This window comes from Gymnoscopelus braueri (assembly GCF_963280865.1).
Source record: "Gymnoscopelus braueri genome assembly, chromosome: 17".
NCBI classification, from domain to species: Eukaryota; Metazoa; Chordata; class Actinopteri; order Myctophiformes; family Myctophidae; genus Gymnoscopelus; species Gymnoscopelus braueri.
The window spans coordinates 34,398,992-34,422,091 of NC_137617.1; the positions used below are offsets into that span (position 1 = coordinate 34,398,992).

The window sequence follows — 23,100 nt, forward strand, 5'->3', positions numbered from 1 at the left end:
TCTCGCTCCCTTGCACTCCCTTGCACTATGTGTGTATGTGTGTGTAATATGGCAGCGAAATGTGTTAATATTGCATCAAAAGACTGATTGATTGATGTAGTTTATTTAGAAAGACATGAGAATAGTACATGACAGTACATAACAGTACATGGAAGTACAAATTCACAATACAAGGTCTACTAAACTGGAAACCCTCATTAAGCATTACGCTTGTTTAAGATGAGAACCCCATGCACACAAATCATGATGAAATATAAGAGGCAGGCAGATATACACACTACTATACAGAATGTCATACAATCAGCTTTCAGGTTACTGGTATGACGAGAGAAAGAAAAAAAAATATATATATACAAAAGAGGAAAATGAAGGAGGGGGGGGGGTAGGGAGGGGTAGGTTAAGACTTAGACAGGGGCCATTTTCGAATTGCAGCCTCCTGAAGGTGTATCTTTAGGGCAGTTTTGAAAGTGAGTAGGGTTTTACACTCCTTTACTCCTTTTGGTAGGGCATTCCACATTTTTGATGAATAGCATGAGAACGAGTTCATACCCTTAGTTGAGCCAAATCTGGGTTGAACATGATCAGTGGAGCTGCCTCTGGTGTTATGATCATGGACTTCATTAACATTTTTGAAGTATTTTGACAAATACAGGGGGATCCCAATGTTGTGGTGTATCTTGAAGACCAGGCCCATAGCAAGTTGCTGTACTCTGTCCTCAACCCTAAGCCATCCAATCCTAGCAAAATGAGCAGGGGTTAGATGGGTTCTGTGATTGAGGCCAAGAAGTAGCCTTACAAGTTTGTTTTGGGATGTTTGGAGCCTTGTTTTTAAGGCCTTGGAGGTGTTGTGATACCATGAAGTGCATGCATAATCATAATGACCCTTTAGACTTTAACCCTATATACATCGTACTGCTTGTACATGAATTTGGGGGTCCTTAAAGTAATACTAGGTAACGTTTTCAACAAAACTAAAGTTAAATTGTATATCTTTTGTCAGTGGCAAAAGTTTCACAACACCCACTCCATGAATTTCACCCCCGGAAGCCTTTTATTTATATATTTTCTATTGAACGGTGAAGGGGGGGACTTTCCCGGGAAAATGACGTTCCTGGCCAACGTCATGACGTCGTGGCCGACGTCCCCAGGAACTACCGCAACGGTTTCCTGTTTGGCCAGGAACTACCGCGGTAATAGCAAAAAGGAACCTCACGCTGATGTTAAGAGAATGTAGGATTAGAAGATCGAAAAAGAACAGAAAAAGAAAGCACAGCTCATGGTAACTAATGCTCCACTGGCTAAGAGAAACGATCCGTAGATAGTATAAAACAATTAAAAGATTGCTTTTTGAAACGCTTCCGGCTTCCGGTGAAAACGAATGGAATTCTGGGTAATCGAGGATTACGGAAATTGTATGCAGTGACGGTAGTGACCAGCAGAGGTTGCTAAAAATCGTTATTTGGGATTTTGCATTGTACAACTTTAACATGAAAACGTTTGAGAACCACTGTAATATGGCCAATGTGACATAGCACAGATTGGAGAACACCGCCTTTGCATTCGGCTGTTTCTGAGGGGGGGGGGGGGTGAGCCCTGCTGACTAAAAAGACGAGAGAGAGAGAGAGAGAGAGAGAGAGAGAGAGAGAGAGAGAGAGAGAGAGAGAGAGAGAGAGAGAGAGAAGAGGGAGACTTCCTGCTGACGGACTCTGTGCACGTGGGCTGCTCTGATTGCATGGCATAGTCATCTAGCAGCTTAAATTTTTCATGCCACAGGTTTCCACCTCAGGTCGTTTCTGGGGGAAATATATCACTGGTGGGCAGTGGTGGCATGCGGAGGCAGGCCTATTTGCACTGGAAATCACCAATGGGAGTGTCTGGTGGTAAAAATAGACAATCAGAAACGAGGCGTAACATGGGTTTTTAACTAGAATAAGTCGGGGAAGGACTCCAGTGCTCAGAGGTGAAGAGGATTTTAACCACATGAACCTTAGCATCCTTATTCATTTTCAGTGAATATATTGGTGTACAGGGGAAAAAGGGAGGGGGCCTTATATAGACCCCTGGGGGACTCCAGTCAGTTAAGTATATAGGGTTTAAGTGGTTAATAATCGGTTGATCCAGAGGTTAAACAGCCCCAGGAGAGAGACTGCATTATCTATCTCTATTTCTGTCTGCCTCTTTCTGTCTCTCTGTTGCTCTCTCAGTTTCTCTCTCATGCTCACGCACTCACACACGCACACGCCCATGGTATACACACACAGGATATCACACACAGCATATACATTTTTTGCATTGTAATCCATAACTTCCATAACTAACTTCCATAATGGTTTCCCCCAAACTTAAGGTTTGTTATTAAACCAATCTGCTAAATTCACTCTGATGTTGAGTGAATATTGTTTTATCCCTCATATTTATGTTGCTGTGACTGTGCTGCTATCTAGTGGTTCCTTTTGATTATGGCAAATTTAACCACATTTAAAAATGGAAATGTAATCCGTCAGGAATTATTATTCATTACGACCTATAAAGTGGTTTGTTTTTTGTTTTACTATTACAGCAAGGAGTTGAAGAGTATGAGCCCCGTTTCCCCACAAGGTAAGAACCCGTTTCATTCTTTTTATGCATTAAACTATTGACATTAAAGCCAGGGTCAAGTTCAACTCTCTTCCATGCAGCCAATTCGTACAACAAGGAAAACTTGTTTCTTTAATTCTTTGATATGAACGGTGCTCATTTTTTACAGTACCTGTAAATAAACAATTCAGAATGAAAGTCCTCAACTTGGGCAAACGAACTGTTTGCCCTGTTTGCCCAAACTGTTTTCTTTTGAATGAAAGGGAATGTATCTTGACCCTGATTAAAAACAATACTAGAACTAGAGAGAGGTGGGATAGGGATGTATGGTAGTGTGCAGTGTAAGTCCACACCAGCACTGTACCTTGTATTCCAAGACACAAACAGGACAACACAGCAGGGCTTTGTTTTGTGTTGTTTTATGTATTGTTTATCGCCACTATTGCCATTCTGTTCAGTTTGCAATTATATGATAAGGTACTGTATAATAACATGATAAGAGGTACTGTATGTTGTACATTATAAGAGGACACACTTTCTATCTACTCGCTCTGCGTCTCAGAGGTGGACTGTGGCAGGGTTCTGAACTGTCCAAAGCCCACCTCTGAGACAGAGTGAGTAGACAAATGGTGGCATCTTATAATGAGTGTTGGTAAGGACCAATTATATGAAATTAGAGTTAAAAGTTGTTTTGTTAATTAAAGTAGAAAAAAGGAACTCTCGCCTGCACTTTGACCTCCCAGCTCCTTCCACCCCCTAACTCAGCTGATTTACCCTGCATTCACAGTAAAATTCTGAATGTTACTTTATCTCAGAATTTTACAGTGTTCCATCCACCACAGAGCTTCCAGCTGCTTAACTGCACCCACCCCATGAAGTCCCTGATCCGCACAACACACCGTATATCCCCTGGTCACGTATCTGCGCCAGACGCACTTTAATCAACGCATCTGCAACGCATGCCGATGCGTCAGACCATAGTCGGATGCATCCGTTTCCCATGTTATCTTGCAGGGCTGTAGGCAATGCTGGCAGGAGAGCCGGTTTGGCTGGGGTCAACGCACAGCGCTTCTGTCCTATTGGTTGGCACCCGGTCAAGGTTCACCAATGTTGAACTCGGTGCTTCACGCATCGGACCTCGCGCGTTTTGTACCGTCAACGGGGGGCGCAACGGGACGCAACCCTTTTCTACCGTGTAATAGAAGTGAACGGGGAAGCAGACGCGTCTGACGCAGATGTGTGACCGGGGCTTATCTCCCTTGTGACCATTATTAGACGATACTACTTCAATTTCAAGGCATAGGTTATTTTCAGAATGACTACCTCCCATCATGTCACCAGAATAAAGGTTAGGGGAAAAAAATTGATAATATTTTTGTTATACTATATATTTTCTTTATCATGCGTGGCTTGTGGGAGGTAGAATGAGGCCTCTACCTCCCCACCACTAGGTTGTGTTTGTTGGACTGTTCCTCCTCCCCTGAGCACACCCCATCTGGAAGCCTCTCCCTCTCTTTGTTCCACAGTTCCACAGAGGGCAAATTGATTTCCACAGTGTGAGGACAGACAGACAAACAGACTCAGCCAGCCGTGCAATAGGACAGACAACCTCGCTGCCCCTTCATCCATCCACCACCTCTTCCTCCCTCCCCCCAAAAAAATCCTCCCCTCTTCTTCGCCTCTTTCTGCTTATGGCAATAAACTCTTCCCAAGCCCTCCCTATGTGGGGGGGAAAGGTTTGGGCCTGTATGTGTCTCCCAATTCCCCCCTACCTCAGTTCTCCTTCTCCTCTGTCTCCCCCCGCCCTCGCCCTGTGCTTTCTAACTGGGCAGTAGCCAGACCGGGTACTGGTGAAGCCTTGATGCAGAGCCATGCCAAGCCAAACCAAGAACTCACAAAAAAAAACAGGACTTGGTGCCATCCTTATTGAAATCAATGGAATGGAATATGTATCTTTTGCTTGTCTTTCATGCATGTACATGTTTTGTTCTTATATCCACGGGGATCATTTTCCCCCTCATCAAATGAAACCTGATTTTAACCACTTGAACCCTAGAGTCCCTATTCTGGGCATGTCATAGCAGCAAAAATGGCAGATCTACAAACTGAAAATGCTTAGCACGTCATGAACTTGTAGATTGGCTATTTTTGATGAAGAGATTTGGTTTAGAGGGAAAAAAGGAGGGGACCCCCGTCAACTAAGTATATAATATACTGTAGTATATATCCCTTATCTCCAATTTTGTGAAGCACTTTGTTACCTTTGTTTAAAAAGGTGCTATATAAATAAAGTTATTATTTTTTGTATTATTATTATTATTATATAGGGGTTACGTGGTTAACAGTATTCTGTCCTCTCCATCAGTATGAAGGTGGTAAATGAATTGTATGTCAGAGTCTAAATCAAATCTAGCAATAGTTTCACTGGGTATTAAAGAATACCGCTCTAATTTGACCTTTTCACACTTAGTGGTTGTGATACTGTAACTCCTGCATCCCTCTGAAAAAACAGGATAATATGTATCACATGTAGGGAACTCATGTAACTGTTTCCAGCTAAGGGAAGGGAGCTGGTCAATATCACAAGGAGTCAATAATGTTTATTGTACATAAATGTGCCATAAATGTATATACTGTATGGCAGTGCTTGTCATACGGTATCTGTAAACAGTTTATATAACGAAAAGCACCTTATGAAAGTAATAGTCCATATTTCTGTGAGTTTCTGTAATCACTCATATTATTACCAGTGTAGGACTATGAACTTGATCTGCGATATCGGGCTTCTTTACCGACGGGCAGTGTGATGGACACACGTACCCAGGTGCTTTGGGGTCCTACAGTATGAGTTTCTGTCGTGTTGTCTGAATATTCTACTAAGGCTGAATGAGGACAACCAACCTTCAGACATGCAAAGCTTTGAGTAGGGTCACTTACATCAGTTTGATATACTGTAGATTAGGCAGGCCACAGACCCCCATTTGATGTTTTTCCCCCTCTGGAACCCCAAACTACGCTGTCAAATCCTCAGTGTTACTTTAACTCAGACGGTGTAGAAATGGAACCAAATGGACCTGTAAGGATCCATTTGGTTACGTTTGTACACTGAGTTACAAACCCATAAGGGTCCATTTTGGTTCCTAACTAAAGAGAACCAGTGACTTACATTTATGCATGAAACAAAAGACTATTGGTACTGCTGCTAACTCCAATCATCCCATTAAATCCTAGTATAACTGTGTTGCTCGTGAAAATTGCAAACTTTCAACTGAAAATGTATTATTTTGTGCAAGCGCCGTTGGCATACGACAAAGTATGATAACTAATACAGTGCCTCTTCCTGTGGATTAAAAATCGAAGTCAATGATGGGCCAGAAAGTCAGAATATAATCATTCTAATAATATCAAATTGTTTAATGTTTTTTCATATTTATCTTTTGTTAAAATGATGGCATAGCTTCCAGCTTAATTCATTCAGATTCAGGATCATGAGCACCTCTGCAACCTCGAAAGGGAGGATACATTTTTGATGTTGACTCTTCATTCAGCCTTCTTGTACTGCTGTTGTTCCAATAAAAACTTGCTCAAAGAATATAACGAGTAAAGCCTTATGTTTGAGGGAATGAAAGGCCTGTCTGTCACTCCTTGTGGTAAATAAAGATCCTGGTCTGCGTTGTCTGTTATATGTCAGTCACATGCCTTATTGTAGTCCGTCAGACGACGGTGTCGCGTGCCAAAAATAAGCGATCGACAAGCTCACAACACGTGGCGGCTAACACTGTTCTGTCCTCTTCATGTAAGCCTAATGTATTCTTCAAAAAACAAAATTGGCAAGTGATGTGGTCATACAAAGTTAGGTTTCATACTGTACAGTACAATGAGGAATAGGTCATGACATACTATTCTCCTTTAAAAAACATATTATATACAAATACTTTCGCCAAAGGGTGTGTAAGCGACCATCTTGAACTGTACACGTCTCCAATGCCCCCAACAAAACGGTCTCCTTGCTGCATAGTATGTCTGCTGTGTCTCTGCCTCTCTTCTCCTCTTTGTTTGTGTCTTAACGCCTGTCTTCCCCCTAGCTTTGCCAACCCCCTTTTCCATCTCTGTTTTGATGAATTTAGAGATAAAAGTCGAGTGCAAACGACTGGAAGCTGCCAGTGTTTCTTCTTTCTCCACTAGAATAAGTATGACTGCCATGACTGAATAAGGTATGACTGCCAGCGCTGCAGAGATAGCACATCGACCATCAGTGGCCATATAACTGTATTTAGTAGTGTTGCTTTTCTTTTGGAACTGTTTTTGTTGTATACAAAAAGAAAAAAGGGGGGAAAAGAGAGAAATCTGAGCAGTGTACAAAGATTTTATGGATATGCATGCAGTTTGGGGGCACTGCAACAGTGTAATGTTGAAAATTGATGACCTCAGATGTATGGTGAAAGTCTACTCCAAGGGAATCTGAATAAATCTATTGAATTGGAAGCTCTTGGGTGTTGTGTATACTATATATTCAGAGGGCCTTTCACAAGACTAAGAGAGAATTCTGGCTTTGAAGTGATGGATTATTTTCTGAATGCAAGGATTTGATGTCTCTAAATTAATCTTCAGCTAAAGGCCAACGTCTGCTTCTGCTTCTTTTATGAGCTTGTAATCCTAATCATCTTTGCTTTAGATTGATATACAGTAGTCGGGTAAAGATGCATGGGGAACTAAATAAACCTTGATAAGACTATTCATTCACAGCAAACACGTAATTACTTTTCTCATGCTTAAACTACTACACAACGTGTCAGTCTTATACAGACTTGTCTGGTTTTGTTCCCTTGAGCAATACACCTTTGCTTAGAAAGGAGTAATGAAAGTCAGCTGAGATGATCACCCTCTACACAATAAAATCCATTTCAATCTCACTCTCAGATTTAACCACTTTCAACCTGGCGTACGTATTTTATAGACGAAAACTGTCAATGTTTTCGCCTATCGCCAATCTACAATTAATGGACCACAATGGAAACAAAACCCCTGGGGCTTTTTGTGTGAACTTTTTAGCGTAACCTTTGACCGTACTACCTGTACTGTTAACAGTCCTGCTAATAAAGTATTCAATCAAGCAAAAAACAAGCTCACAGCATGTCTCAGTATAAGATAGGGCTTTCGTGGTTAAATGAATACTCACAGGATTTTACTGTGTAGTTGACGTCCTCACACTGGCTTCACTTACATACGTATGTGGTGTCACCTGCCATCTCCACACTTGGGGACCTGCCTGTAGGATGATTATCACCGTAACCTTTCACTGGCCTTGTTGCATGAGCGTACTGTATGTGGACGATGTGCTAATAAAAATGCAAGTTAAAATGCATCCACCCTGTCCTGCTATATGACACCCACTGGCCTGCTGCTCCTGCTGCTAGCAAGCATAAAGGTACCTTTATAAAATGTGTGTGTGTGTGTGTGTGTGTGTGTGTGTGTGTGTGTGTGTGTGTGTGTGTGTGTGTGTGTGTGTGTGTGTGTGTGTGTGTGTGTGTGTGTGTGTGTGTGTGTGTGTGTGTGTGTGTGTGTGTGTGTGTGTGTGTGTGAGAGAGAGAGAGAGAGAGAGTAATGGGCCATTTCAGTGTTGTCTGTGATGTTAGCTGTTGTCCCTGTGTGTCTGCCTGCCTGCTGGCTTTACAGTATATCTGTTGGTCTTTCTTGTTTGTTTGTTGTGTGTTGAAATAAATGTTTTAGGTGTAAAAGTTATATAAATATAAAAAATGTTGACACAATATGGTATGTTGGAGTTACAATGATTCATATCGTTGCTGTCAGGCAGAAACCTTGTATGCTCACTATTTTCCTATATTAATGCCCTTCTACTGAAAAAGTAGCAACATTTGCCGATCTTCAAGCTCCCAATGCTTTGATTGTAGATCTGCTATTTTTGCCTTTTTTTAAGTGAAAGTAGTTAAAGTAACCGTTACAAGTTTTCCACCCGACAGCGACAAAATAAAGTTTGAGTGTAATGTGTAAGTCTTAATTCAAAAAGATATAGTGTATAATTTATTATCACCCAATTTGTAATGAATAAAAAGATCCCTACATCGTAGTATATTAGATAAGATAGATAGATACTGTAAATTACTGTAATGTGAGGTGAGCTTAAACGTTTACATTGTAGGACTGTCTTTACCTTTCAGTACAGGGCCAGAGTATGCCCGCTTTTGAGTGACCAAGAACGATCGTAAGTCACTGGACTTCTTCAGTCAGTCTCATACAACTTGCTTCCTCTCTTCTCTTGTGCACTTTCATTTTCAATCAATCAAGTGCTTAATTTTCTGTGGGTTTTCATTTACTTGGTTTTTGGCTTATTTGGTTGGGTTTCCTTTCATACCATTTGTTTCAAAGTTTCACTCATGTAACCTAAAGTTCTGCACCAATGCCGATTTTTGTGAAAATCATGTTGCATGTTTGAGCACCATCAACATTGTATCTACCAGTGATTCTCGTCTGTTTTGCATTCGTTAAAGTTCATTAAACTGAATTTATAAATGTCCTAGCTTTTTATGCAAATATGTCCTTGAAGTGTTGGTTAACCACTTTCATCCTGCATGGCATTCTTATTTTGGGCATGTCATTAGATTGGCAAAAATGTTCAGAATTCTTCAAAAAAAATCAGAATTCTTCAAAAATTTTCAGAATTCTTCAAAAATAGCGGAAATGGCCGTTCTACTGTACAAACCCACAACGTGAGCTTGTGGATCTGCTATTTTTTCTATACGTCTTATGCGATATAGAGTGGTTAAATAACACCTCTTTGCATCTACAAGCATTGTGAGCTAGATTGACAATTTTTTGGAAGAAGAGATTTGGAGTAGATGGAAAAAGTGGTCAAAGTACAGTTGTAGCTCATGTCCAGCTCTCTCAGACTTGGTTTATCAGCTAAAGAGGTTCACCATATTTCACGTTGTTTACCTCAGCATGGAGCCAACAAGTGATCCAGTGGTGGAGAACCCAGCCAACCCTGCCACTGTTGAAGACGATGAACACCTGCAAACCCCCGCTGATGAAGGGCTGTATTGACTCATCCCAGCACCATGATAGATCCAGCATATCTACCATACCAATGTAATTCTGTAAATATGAAACAAACATTTCACGCACACATGATCAGTGTCTGGTATTGGAAACGCACTGAGAACCAGGACATGCATCATATACAAATCTCTTGTGTTTTCCATTGATGTGTTTTTGTGAAAGGCACTGAATCACAGGGCGTCCTTGGGTAAAGAGAGTTAAGGGTGATCTTCCTCCCACAAGGAAATATTTGAATGGAGCTTCAATCGTTATTGCGTGCTGGGTCACGGTGTATGGATCACTCTGACTGTCTTTCAGCCTGACAACTTGCTGGTGGTGTATGTTGAAAAAATGTCTTCTTCCTCCAGCCTTTGGACTCAATAAAAGGGCTTTATCATTGGTTTCAGGTGCTTCAGTTTGTAGCCTCACTTTTAAATCGATACATACTGTAGAAAACATTATTTACCCCAGTTGGTATTGCCTTCCCACCGTAAGCTCAGTTATGAAAAGGACTGGTTGACATACAGTACACTATGTGAAAATACTTTTATCCACTTTAGCTCTACTGTACATACAGTACTTTTGTAAACTTTTGTTCAACCCAAGAATGACATGACCAAAATAGGGACGTCAATTTGAAGTGGTTCATTAGAAAACTGAGGCCATATTGCTTCTGAATGAATTCAAGCACAATAAGAAAGATGTTTCAGATGACCATATACAGAGTATACAGTACGAATATGGAAGAACAGAAAGAGTCTAAACAGATACATCTACTTTGGACAATATCTGGAATGAAAGATATGGCATCATGAAGCCCATGTCTTGCAGTAATGTATTTTCAATGAATTGCATATTGACTGAAAGAATGTTGAAGTTAATTGCCTCTGCCAAGGAGGTTATGATTTTTGTCCCATCTGCTTCTGATGAAAAAATCTTGAAAAGCAATTGTCATGGTATAGGCTCTGCGCATAACTGTGGTCCAAGGTTTCCAAAAGGTGGCATAACTGTTTCTTGTTTGCTGCAGATTTCTGAACCAGAAACCATGGTGGAAAAAGTACTCACTTGTTTTATTTAAGTAAAAGTATCAATACAGCAATATAGAAATACTCTGTTACAGGTAAAAGTCTGTGATTCCAAATATACCGAGTAAAAGTACAAAAGTATTGGCATCAAAATGTACTTACCAAAAGTACCAAAAGTAAAAGTACTCATTAGTTTCCAAATGTATAAAATCTTTTTGAAAATAGCAGATCTACAAGCTCACAACGCGTCACACTGCAACGCATTGTGAGCTACTTCGGCTATTTGAAAATAGCCAAAGTATATATAGGGTATATGGGCTGAAGTGGTTAATGTATGTTTTGTAATAATAATCAAAAAGTAACTAGTAACTAAAGGCTTCAAATAATTGTAGTGGAGTAAAAGTACAATATTTGTCTCTGAGATGTAGTGGAGTAGAAGTAAAATCATTGAACATTTTAAATACTCCAGTAAAGTAACAATACCTAAAATGTGTACTTAAGTACAATACTTGAGTAAATATACTTAGTTACTTTCCACCATTGCCAGAAACACATATCAACGTGTCATATCTTTTTCTGGTTCAAATCTGCTGCAGAGCCAATCAAACAAAGCTATGGGAAACTGAAACAGAACAGGAAATGCGTATGCCATTAAATCAAGACTACAACAGAGCCTCTGCCCCGATCTAAAAGGAACGGACCTATTTATTAAATAAATATTGTAGGTCACCAAAATGTTTGGTGACCACATGACGTTTCCTCTAAGTGCCACCATCAGGCCAAATTGTAAAAGGCGCAAACTGGCCTTGTTGCAGTCTGCCCTTTATTAAGTGCATTTTGAATCTTCAACAGCTCTCAATGTACTGTATTATCATGTGCTATGGTTCCCAAAAAGTAATTGTTTGATTGTGTGATTGTTCTTAGAGACCATAAGGTCTGTAAGATCTTATATGTCACTTTTCTAACAGAAAAACATGCAGAGCAACAATTAACAGATGGGGAATACAGACACTGGTATTTGTGTGGGTTATTGCTGTTTATAACTGTTTATAACTGAAGTCAAAGATTAAAAGAAATATGCAATTAAAATGCTGTATGTTGTTTAATGTGATGGCGTGCTACAGTATACTGTGCAGTGCATGTTTGGAATTAATTTTGGCAGTAAATAATTAACTAGAAAAAGGTGTGCTTTGTGGAATGCAAAACTCTGCGAGGGGGCAAGCTCCAGTAATAATACTTAAAGAATGTCTGACGCAATAGCATCAAACTGTCTCTGTCTGTCTGTCTGTCTGTCCGTCTGTCTGTCTGTCTGTCTGTCTGTCTGTCTGTCTGTCTGTCTGTCTGTCTGTCTGTCTGTCTGTCTGTGTACATGCAGGCATGTGTGGGCATCATAGGCAGTGGTGGAAAAAGTACTCAAATTATTCACTTAAGTAAAAGTACCAATACTGCAATATAGAAATACTCTGTTACAAGTAAAAGTCCAGAATTCAAAATTTACTTACCATTTAATTACCAAAAGTAAAAGTACTAAAATATTTGAAAATAGCAGATCTACAAGCTCACAACGCGTCGCGATGCGACACGTTGTGAGCTTGTAGATCGGCTATTTTCAAATAGCCTAGGTATAAAATAAAGTGTTTAATGTATGTTTCATAATATCATAATTCATATCTGAAAAGTAACTAGAAACTAAAGTTTTCAAATAATTGTAGTGGAGTAAAAGTACAATATTTGCCTCTGAGATGTAGTGGAGTAGAAGTAAAAGTATTGGAAATTGGAAATACTCAAGTAAAGTACAAATACCTCAAAATTGTACTTAAGTACAGTACTTAAGTAAATGTACTTAGTTACTTTACACCACTGATCATTTGTGTGTGGGGATTGTTGTCATGTTTAGAATGTTGTTAATCAGATGTGGGCTTTAAATGAATAGCATCTCTCCTTTGTGCTTCACATGCACATGAGTGTCAGATGTGGAATTACAGGTGAGGCAAACCAGGCAAATGTTTGGGCCCCCCAAAGAAATGAGGGGCCCCGAATGGCCTCTCATAATGGCAAATTGGTGTAAAGACCAATGCAAAGACTTCCCAAGGTTGTGAGCTCAAAACCTGAGTGCACAAGGGATATGGCGCCGATCGGTCCAGCGGTTTATTAGATTTGCACGCACTGTGCATGGCACCAATAAGTCAGAGTTTTTATTTCATTTATAAATATATAAATGTTAACAGAATCACGTTTATTAAGAGTCCATCACAGATCTAAAATCTAGTTTTGGGTGCAAAGACCATCTTATAGACGGCTTGACCCCTATACTCCTGTCCTGTGTCATGTCATTAAAATGTACAGTATAGTCATTCTATGTCATCAAGAATAATCCCCCACAGTACTGCAGATGTACTATGAAGGTTGTAAATGGCATCATAAAGGCTCTTGACTGAAAGATTACTATGTAGCTCTGTTTTTATCATTAATAATTATAATTATAATTATAATATTAATAATAGCTCAGATTCAAGACTATCATAGTCTTTTAATTTTATATATTTTTACATTTGCATAATTATCATAGATATACGAAAGTAAAAGTCAGACTAGATAAAATACATCTAGGGTAGTCTTGATCCAAGGCTATAGGCAAAAGGGACATGCATTTCCAGACACTAGCATGACATAATTAGTCTTCACTTTCATTCAAAACATGTTGATATGGTGCAGACTGCCCCACATCAAACTGAGTTTAATTACATTTTACATCTACATGTTTTCTTTCTCAAAATACAGTAGATATATAGGGGTCTTGTGCGCACTGCACCTATAGCGCGCTACAACCGCTCCAGTGGCCATGGTAGCCTACCTTTGATTGTGGCGCCATCTGGTGACAGAAAGTGGCTATCGCAGCTAAAACGCAAACCAGTCTTTTGATCCTCTATACTTTCCGTAGTTACACGAAACAAACTTACTCGTTATTTTAAGCCACTTCTCGTTGTGGACGGTTTGTATTAAATTCTGTATTACATCACATTATGGCTAGTCATGGCCAGCTTCCATATATAGGCAGAGATGGCCTTATCCACATTTTTACTTTCTTAAATGTGGAAGACCTGTTCAATGTCTCCAGTGTTTGTAAGGTAAGGTGGAGGAGCCACACTGTGCAGCTAAATTACCAACTGCATGCACAGGTGATTGTTTCATGCAATCAATTCTCAACCTGTTGTTTCGGGGCACCCCAACCCCCTCTTGTGTGTTGGCTAGTGAGGCGCGTCCTAGCGAGACCTGACAGAATGGGTTTCATTTGGAGCTAGTATGACGTTTGGAGCCAATGTGACGTGACGTCGTCTGTGGTTCTTTTTCATGTCAAGGACCCCTAAATTGACACTTATTAGCTCGCGGACCCCCATTTGAAAAAATAAGCCAGGGACCCCATAAGAGAAAACTTTTACAGCTCTAGCCGTAAAAAAATAATAATTCAAGGACCCCCAGTTTGACATGCATTAGGCTATGGACCCCCATTTAATGGCATTTCTATCCCTGGGACCCCAATTTATATTGTAAAATCAATGTTAATTTAACTCTGAGAGTGTACAAATGGATTACCAAATGGACCCTAACGGGTCCATTTGGTTCCATATGTACACTCTCAGAGTTGCAGACCAATAAGGGTCCATTTGGTTCCTATCCATCATTTAGCTGGGGACCCCCTGGAACCCCCTCAAGTACCCCTGGGGGTCCCCGGACCCCACTTTCAGAACCAATGTGTTAAGGGGTCTATAGCTCTATGAAATTCACACACAGACCGTTATTATACCTCAATGATACAGACCAGACTGGTGACAAATTGTTGGGGGGAAAGCAAAGTCTTAATAAGATTGTCTAATTGTCTAATTGTTAGAAGTATTTGTTATCTTTTAGATCCGATGCCTGACTGTACTCTGCTGTTTTTAATTTGCAAACCTCAAAGTATTCAATCAATCAATCAATCAATGCACTCACCCACTTGTGGAGAATATGGTGAGGGATGACTCATCTGACATCACTTTTTTCCACTCATTTCTGTAGACCAGTTCCTATGGGTTTTATACCACTGAAGCTCCTGCTATCCCGACCATACCCAAATAATGAACTGTCTTTCATAGTCATTTATTTCTTTTTCCTCTTGCCATTCCAAAATCAAGGTCACCTGAAGCTGTTCAGCATTTTTATACAGACACAAGTGTTTTATTGTATCATGCTGTACATGTGTAGAAAGAAGATGCATTCTCCACTGATTTATTCATTTTACTTGAGTTGTCTCCTGTCTTTATCTTTTATCTCTGAGTATGACTGTTTTATTAGCTTTTTATTAATCGTTATATGATTGCATTTCTTTATGTACCCCTAAGTACATTTGTGTGATTTCAGGATTGGCTTGAAGTTGCACAGACTCCTTTGTTATGGAGGTGAGTTTTTATCTTTTATCTTATACTGTATTCCTCCTGTCCTCTTCAAATTCTAGTTAGGATCCAATTTGAATCAAAGTTCACATCTATTACAGCAGGTATTCTAGAAGTGAACTGTACATTCTATGTCGGTGGTTCTCAACCAGTGGCCTGGGGACCACCAGTGGTCCTTGGGGGGTACCAGGGGGTCCCCAGCAAAATGAGTTAACATAGGGTCACAATCATTTTGACCACTTAGCTTTGGCTATTCAAAAGTAGCAGATATACAAGCTATGAGCTTGTAGATCTGCTATTTTTGAAAAATCTTGAAAATATGTGCATAATTGCGATAAATATATCGTTGAATATATATATTTTTTTTTAAAGCGAACATTTTCAACTCAAATCTTTGCTTCAGGGGGGGGGGGGGGTCCCTGGCACAAAGCATTTTCAGATGGGGTCCGCGGCCAAATGTATATCAATTTAGGGGTCTTTGCCATGAAAAAGATTGAAAACCACTGTTCTATGTGATTTCTCCAGGGGGTTGTGTCTCCAGCGCTGGGGGGTCTCTAACATCGCTGTGGTGGACAGCCAGCATGCGAGGGACGCTTGGAAGAGATACTGCCTGCGTCGCATCCACTTAGAGAGCAAGATGACAAGAGGCAGCGAGAGCGACTACACCTACAAAACCCTGAAAGGTCACACAGGTAGGCCTATACCCTGTTCGGTAACACTTGCTATGCATCCCATGTCTATAATTCTTTATGAACATACTTGTAATGCATTGTAATCTGCTTATAACACTGTATAATTATAGTTATAAGAATTCATAAATACTCATGCTTTAGGGCGCCCGCTGGCCTAGCGGTCCAGCAGGCGCGTACCACATGGTGGTAATCCAGTCTGACAGCGTGTCGTGGGTTCGCGTGTCGCGGGTTCGACCTCCAATCCTGACGGCCTTTGCTGCGTGTCACCCCCCCATCTCTCTCCCCATTTCCTGTCAGCCTACTTTCCTCTCGAAATAAAAGCAGAAAAATCCCCAAAAGTATTATATATTATATAATAATAGCACATTATAAAGCGTGCATTATAGACATGGGGTGCATAGCAAGAGTTACCCACTGTTCATATCATGTCTCATTCTATGTATTTCTTTCTCAACAGGACCTATACCCTTTTCATATCTGCTATGCCACTAGGGATGTCACAATTCTCAAAAATCCACGATTCGACTTTTGATTTTAAGGTCACAATTCGATTACATTTTCGATTCATACTGTTTAACCTCTTAAAGTCTATCTACAAGGTCACACAACGCATTGTGATCCCGCTTGATCCAGCTATTTTTGTTGAACGTTTACCCCAGAATAGGGGCACTAGGGTTCATTTGGTAAAATCATAATTAGATTATTCTAATCTTGATCGTTTTGCAGGTTCGGAAACTCAGGCTGCTGTAAAGCAGGCGCCATTCAAGCTCTTGATAGCAATTAGAATTTAGATTTTAAAGTCACAGATTCGATTCAATTTAGATTTTTGTTCATTTTATGTATAGAAAGAAATGGTGACACGCCTACATGCCTCTGTAACCTCATCTTTTATTGGTCGTATGTTTGTCGCCATCAAGGCAGAGTGGTTGGTTTTGTGTACCTCCAGAAGAATACACCCACCACTGCGGACCCATGGAGTTTCAGGAGCACCGTCTGCAGTGCCTCCACTGACGGGACAGTTCGAGCTTGGGATGTCAAAGATGTTAGTATAAACATTTCATATGGTAGTTTTCCAATAGCACCAGAATAGAGTTGGTTGAATTTTAGTGTGGCTCAATATTTTGTGTTAAAGATGGTCTAAAATGTATGTTGAGTTTGGGTATATTCACAGTATTCATAGAATTCATGCTAAATAAGGTTTTGTACATCCTCACTGTCAGGTGAATAAAGAATAGAATAGAGAAGAGGCTGGTGGCCTCCCTGTGTATCGGAGGAAACGCATGGTTGTCTACACCCTCCACACACCAAACAGCAGTGGTTGGCAATCACAGGGAATACTGTAAACATGGGGCAACCGGCAGTGACGAATGAAAATAAAATAAAAACTAAAACAGAACAGAACGAGTAATGACATAATGTCAACAGGGTTTACCATTATTGTATCTTTTTATTCATACATCTGGCAACATGTGTAGTTCATGGTGTAGTTAATGTAGTACAATTTACAATACATTTAATGTATTCACTTATGTGGACATTAAAGTGAACTGAGTGTGCTTTTGTTTTATATCTTGTTTAGGCGGTCGAGTTGTGGTGCAGTCCTGTGCAGAGTCCTTTAACGAGCATTGTCAGTGACATGGAGCATGGACTAGTGATCACATCTGATTCCTCTGGGCTTATCAAGAGCTGGCAGGCTCAGACTGGACAGGAAATGGCATCCTACTCCACTGCATCTCCACACTGCACATTACTACCGTACACCATGAACAACAGCTGCTTTCTCTCGGCAAGTTAACAACCACTTCCTTGGATCTTTTCTCACGTTCTCGGTTTCTATTCTAAAATCTAATAACACTTTCTTTAATTCAAATCTTTTCTCAGGTGGGGACCTCTCTAGGAACTGTGGAAACACTAACTGGTCCTGTTTGGTCCAAAAGGTCCAGTCTAGTGGTGTGTGACTCTTTCAAAGTCAACTTACTGCTACTTTCTCCTGACAAGAAATGGATCTTTGCTGGAACCAGCAAAGACATTTATGATTTCAGTCATGATTTAAGTCCAAAGGTAATTCTAGCCTGTGTTTCCTGATCATGTAAGCGCTCTAATTATGGCTTATTATATTACATTTCTGTGCAGGTGATAGCAGATAATAATTTTAAATAATTAAATAATTGATAACTAGAGCTAGAGACCGATGCCACATTTTTGGTTACAAAATGGTCACGAAAGGCAAATAACGGCCGATATGCAGTACATTATCAGCCAAATCGATATGCTGTATCAGTCTAGCTCTATTGTTACAAGCTTCTGTTGTGTGATGGTGCCTGGCAGGTCTTCTGGGCTGCCAGCCTGACTAATCCGTCTGAGGAGGAAGGTCCTCTGTGCAAGAGTCTGCCAATCGCAGGGTGCCACGCAGCCGTCTTCATGCCCAACCATCCTGCTCGTCTGGCTGTTGTTCATCACGTTGGTGAACAAGGGTACAGCAACAAAGCCCTCGATGTGCTGGATGTCAGCATGAAAAAATCCAAATCCAAGTCAGAGATTCAGTGTATGAACTTTAATCTGTGCCGACTTTCATACCTGCATTCTAAAGCTGTGATATGGATGCATGCCTCAACCATTATAGAAACTAAAATCAGTCTGAACCATTAAGCCTAATTTCAACCTAAAAATGTGTCAACGTTTTTGTTTTTTCAATAGGAACAGTGGCGTCAGTTCAGAAAAAGCTATAATACCCTTTTTTGACCCCCAGAAAAAAAAATGGGTGTCAAACCCGCCAAAACATTCCCAAAATGCATAGAAAACTATGCATTATACCTATAACACAATGGTCTTACACCTGCATTATAGGCTGATAACACAGATAGACAGAGACATTCATGGATTTATTTTCCATTTTATTTTTTCCCCCCTGGAGCCAGGGTATGGCAGCTGCAATACCCTGCCATACCCAATTGACAAAATCTGAATAGGAAATAGGAAATAAAGTTACTTCAAACCACTGGTTATCAATGTTGGGTCTGGGGACCACCCGGGGTAAACATTTACCCTTAGGGGTTCTGTAACACTGAGAGTGTACAAATGGAACCAAATGGACCCATATGGGTCCATTTGAGGATTTTCTGTGTAGATTGTTGATGAATTGAATGCATAGGACCACAATGGAAACACGTCCCCAGGAATTTTTTGTGCTATCCTTTTATCCTTTATGTCTGACTGTACCTCTAGCTGTTTACATTTCTGACTGATAAAGTATTCAATCAATCAATCAATCAATTGGGATCCCAGAGATAAAACAAAGGTATCAAATGGGGATCTGTGGCCTAATGTCTAGGTTAGGGGTCCTTGAAATTTGAACGGTTGAGAATCACTGCTTTAATAGAGTGTGAATTTGCCCCTGTTTGCTCTTAATTTTTAACCTTCCCATTGTTGTAGTTAAGAATCGGTCATCCACTAGCCTGTGGATGAACAAGAAAGTAGACAACATCTTGCTGGAGGCCAAGGACAGCGACACACTAGTGGTGGCTGATAACAAAGAGTTCCAGATAACATTTCTGAAGCACAACAGCTACAACAAATACTATCATTCAGATATTTCTTCCATATCTGTGGTAGGCTCTTCTCTTATTGTGTAATATATCGTTGCTGTCTGGCAAAAACCTTGTATCTCAAAAGCAGCGAAAATAGCCGATTGACAAGCTCACAACGCATCAATGTTGTGAGCTTATAGATTGGCCATTTTTGCTTAGTCTGTCTATGGGTTTTACAAATATTTAACCAATGAAAAGTATTAACAAGAGCTTCAAACAACAATTGACTTTTTTGTTTAGTTTTTTGGACATACAAGGTTTCCGCCCAACAGTGACACTATTATACAATGCACTTTAAAGCTGTGTTTATAGCTTTGTATTTACATGCAATTTGTGTTTTATAGGATAGCTTCCGTATGGTGGCAGCAGCTCACATCTACTTAAAGGTGTTCACATGGACAATAAATAAATATGACCATGAGGAGAAAGAGACCGCAGAGGAACTTTACCAATTAGGAGGTGGTCCTCAGTTGTTCAGGTATGGAGCACTAACTTACTGGGAGGTTCTCATACTGTACAATGTCCAGGTGTACTGGAGCAGCGGTTCCCAAATGTTTTAGCTAGAGACCCAAAAGAGAAATGTTATGTTTCCCTGGGACCCAAACTAGTGAATAGCTGATCTACAAGCTCTAAATCTGCTATTTTCACGACTTCTTAAAGGGATATTTCACTTTCAAATAAGATAAACATTAAAAAAAATATATAAAAAATAAATGAAAAAAGTAATGGAAAAATCAGGGCCATGATTCTCTCTTTTTTTAATATATGTTTAATTTATTTGGAAGTGAAATATCCCTTTTTAATATTTCTTTCTTTACTTTTTATGGAATTTCTTAGATTTTTTTAAATTCCTTTATGAAATTATTTCAGAAAACTTTATAAAACTTAATTTATGAAAAATATGTATTCATTTTCTAATTTATGGATTTTTGTTTGTATTTAAAGAATTACGTTTCCATTATAACCAGAACCAGTGAAAATAGCAAATCTACAAGTTCACGTTGCATTTAGGGTTAAATCATTGTGAGGGAGGGGTTGTGATCTGCTATTTTAGGGGAAAAAAAGAAAAAAAAGGAAAGATATGTCCTGAGTTCTGGGTTTCCAGGGGGGTTAGTACCATTTCCTGAGCAGAGCCAAAATTAGGTTCTGAGAACGTTATCTGAAACCGAGCTGTAGCTTATGGAAACAAATCCAGAACCTGTGAAATACGTTTCACAGCACAGCACGGTTTCGCTTAGTTTTTATTCTGCTTGAGCCATTACTGGGATTTTCTCTTGAGCACGATGTCAACAAGAGCCAGGTTGACATTAACCCATTTAGACCTGTTACCTCTATATGTTGTTATACCTTTCAAGCTGGGAACGCCTCTGTGTCATTTTAGTTGTTGCTATATATCGTCACTGTCGGGCAGTTGCACATGCATTTCGAGCTTGTAGATTATGCTACTTTTGCAATTTTTTAATTTGAGTCACAGTTTTGGACATCATTTGGTTTTCACCTGACAGAGACGATATATAGCAAATTTAGAAGGCGTTTTTAGAATCAACCTCAGGTTTTAAAGGAATAGTTCACCCAAAAAATTACTTATTTTCTATCAATTACACACCCCATGAAGTCTTGAATTCATGGAGATTGTTTTAGTTTTTGACGCATTCCTGAGCCAATAATTTGATGATCGAGTATATTTCCGGTAGGAGACTCAAAGAGTCTCCTTTGAGTCTCCTACAGGATACATTAGCATCTTTCCGCCGGTAATCAAATTATTGGCTTAGGAATGCGACAAGAACTAAAAAATCGCCATGAATTCAAGGGTTCATGGGGTGTGTAATTGATAGAAAATTTGTATTTTTTTGGGTGAACTACTCCTTTAATGGGTTAAAGGACCATACCAAAACCAATATATGTAATCAAAACTCACTGGCTGTATTTCACACAGAAATACAGACTATTCATCTGTTAATGCCTTTATTTTCAGATTTTTGCATACACATTTTGTCAAAAACAAGTCATTAAAACATGATCAAACGTACTGCGATAATTGAGTCAATGTAATCAGGGTACTTTGCAGCCCAAACATACCTGGGGACAGTATTTGTCTTTATTGCATTACCAAAACAGCCTTATTCCTCCTTCTTTCATGTTTTGTATCCATGTCAGTTATAACAGGGCCTTCACTCATGTGGCCTGTGACTACTCCAGCATTGTGGCTGCAATAGGATGCAGCGATGGGAAAGGTGAGCTGAAAGCCTACTCTTTCACCTCCTGAAGACTAAATGCACCTCACGAAAAATGGCACTACAGAATTTACACTGTTCTTCTATAGTAGCTTTTTTATTTTATTGTTTTTTATTAAAGAGAAACTTTGCCAATATTTAAAGTCCCACTCAGTAACATAATTTTAGTGGGATTTTTTGCGACAGATTTGGTAGCTGCGTTGTCTGTTAGAACTGTGTTCTTTTTCTAGGGCTTGTTCCCTACTGTAATTGCTGGAAAATCGTATCTGATTTTCACACGTCTTCCTCACAAAAGAATGATAGGGTTTATTTCCCCCTTTAAGAATTATTAGACAGATATGCTTATTTTATGTGCCGTTTTAGATGTACTATTTTTACAAAGAGAAATTGTATTGGTGTCACAGGGGACTAGCCTAGGAAACCAGACAGGCTAGAAGAATGCTACACCTGACCTACTGATGAGGGACACAGACCAATTTATGTTGCCAAATACTTTGTTTGCTTTTTACTTTTCTGATCACTTTGTATTTTTGTTGTTAAATGAGGTGAGATTAACTTAATAAACACTACAGGGTTTTCTAAATCTCACCTGCACAAGTTAATATTATGCTGTTGTTACAATTTTTGTTTTTATATGTGCAAATAAACACTTTTTTTGTTGTTGTAATAATGGAGGCCGTGGAAAATCATGTCTTTTGATGCTTTTCTACCACTAGATGGCTCCCTTGCATATGTAAAACAAAGTTTGAATTGCCTGTGCCATGGTCATGAATGCATCACAGACAGCATAGTCCCATAGCAAGTACAGGACACACCTTTGTGTGCGTGTGTACAGTCACAGGGATCAGTTTTCTGTGAAATTAACATTTAGGGTTATGTTTCTTGAAAATTTAAAACTTGACAGTTAATTCACTGAGTGTATGTGTGCCTACTTCATGATAGTGTTGGTATAGCATACTGGAGCCAGCCCAGTATGAATAGCATGGCTTTAGATGGGAAGTAATGTAGGACGTTTACCTACAGACTACCCACAGAACATTATGCCATTCACCTGAAATGTCTGCCCATGTCATCATTTATAGACTATTAGAAAAGATGAACATTACCCACTTGAAGCCATGAGTCCATATTTTGGGGGGCGAACATTAGCCAGAAATGGCAGATCTACAACTTTCCAAGTGAACTTGAAGTTCGGCAATTTTTGTTGCAACTCGGGTCTGTTATACTAAGAATAGAGGGTTTAAGTGGTTAAACAGGGGTTTGGCACTGTTACTTGACAGAATGAAGACTTGTCAGAAAACCTGAACTCAATCCATGCCGTGTCTTACCATGGATTGATACTTGGATGGTGGTTCCTTTTATTCCTGGCTCTGACTGCATATATGCTTAAATAAAGCTGTGTGTGGGGTGCGTTTAAAAATAATAAAAGTGGTGTTCATTATAGTGAAGATTATCTTTCTGAACAAAATGTGTAAGTATCTAAACTTTTATTTCCCACA

General features: G+C 39.6%; 2 protein-coding genes across 4 annotated transcripts in view; both read left to right on the plus strand.

Moving 5' to 3' along the window:
* The window catches only part of baiap2b (BAR/IMD domain containing adaptor protein 2b), a 92,641-nt gene extending 86,467 nt beyond the window's left edge, over window positions 1-6,174 (plus strand). For all 3 annotated transcript variants that reach the window (XM_080456011.1, XM_080456012.1, XM_080456013.1), the window contains 2 exons: window positions 2,561-2,598; window positions 4,104-6,174. In XM_080456011.1, coding sequence (XP_080312137.1) covers window positions 2,561-2,598; window positions 4,104-4,137 — 72 coding nt within the window. In that variant the 3' untranslated portion in view covers window positions 4,138-6,174. The remainder of the gene's footprint in view (window positions 1-2,560; window positions 2,599-4,103) is intronic.
* Window positions 6,175-9,537: 3,363 nt separating this feature from the next.
* LOC308105099 (F-box/WD repeat-containing protein 12-like) lies at window positions 9,538-21,633 on the plus strand (the record flags this gene model as incomplete). Its single annotated transcript, XM_080455731.1, has 9 exons — window positions 9,538-9,632; window positions 15,614-15,780; window positions 16,698-16,822; window positions 17,360-17,566; window positions 17,662-17,841; window positions 18,109-18,325; window positions 19,213-19,388; window positions 19,712-19,845; window positions 21,525-21,633. 9 exons carry the CDS (start codon window positions 9,538-9,540, stop codon window positions 21,631-21,633), a joined length of 1,410 nt encoding a protein of 469 aa, XP_080311857.1.
* Window positions 21,634-23,100: the final 1,467 nt, after the last annotated feature.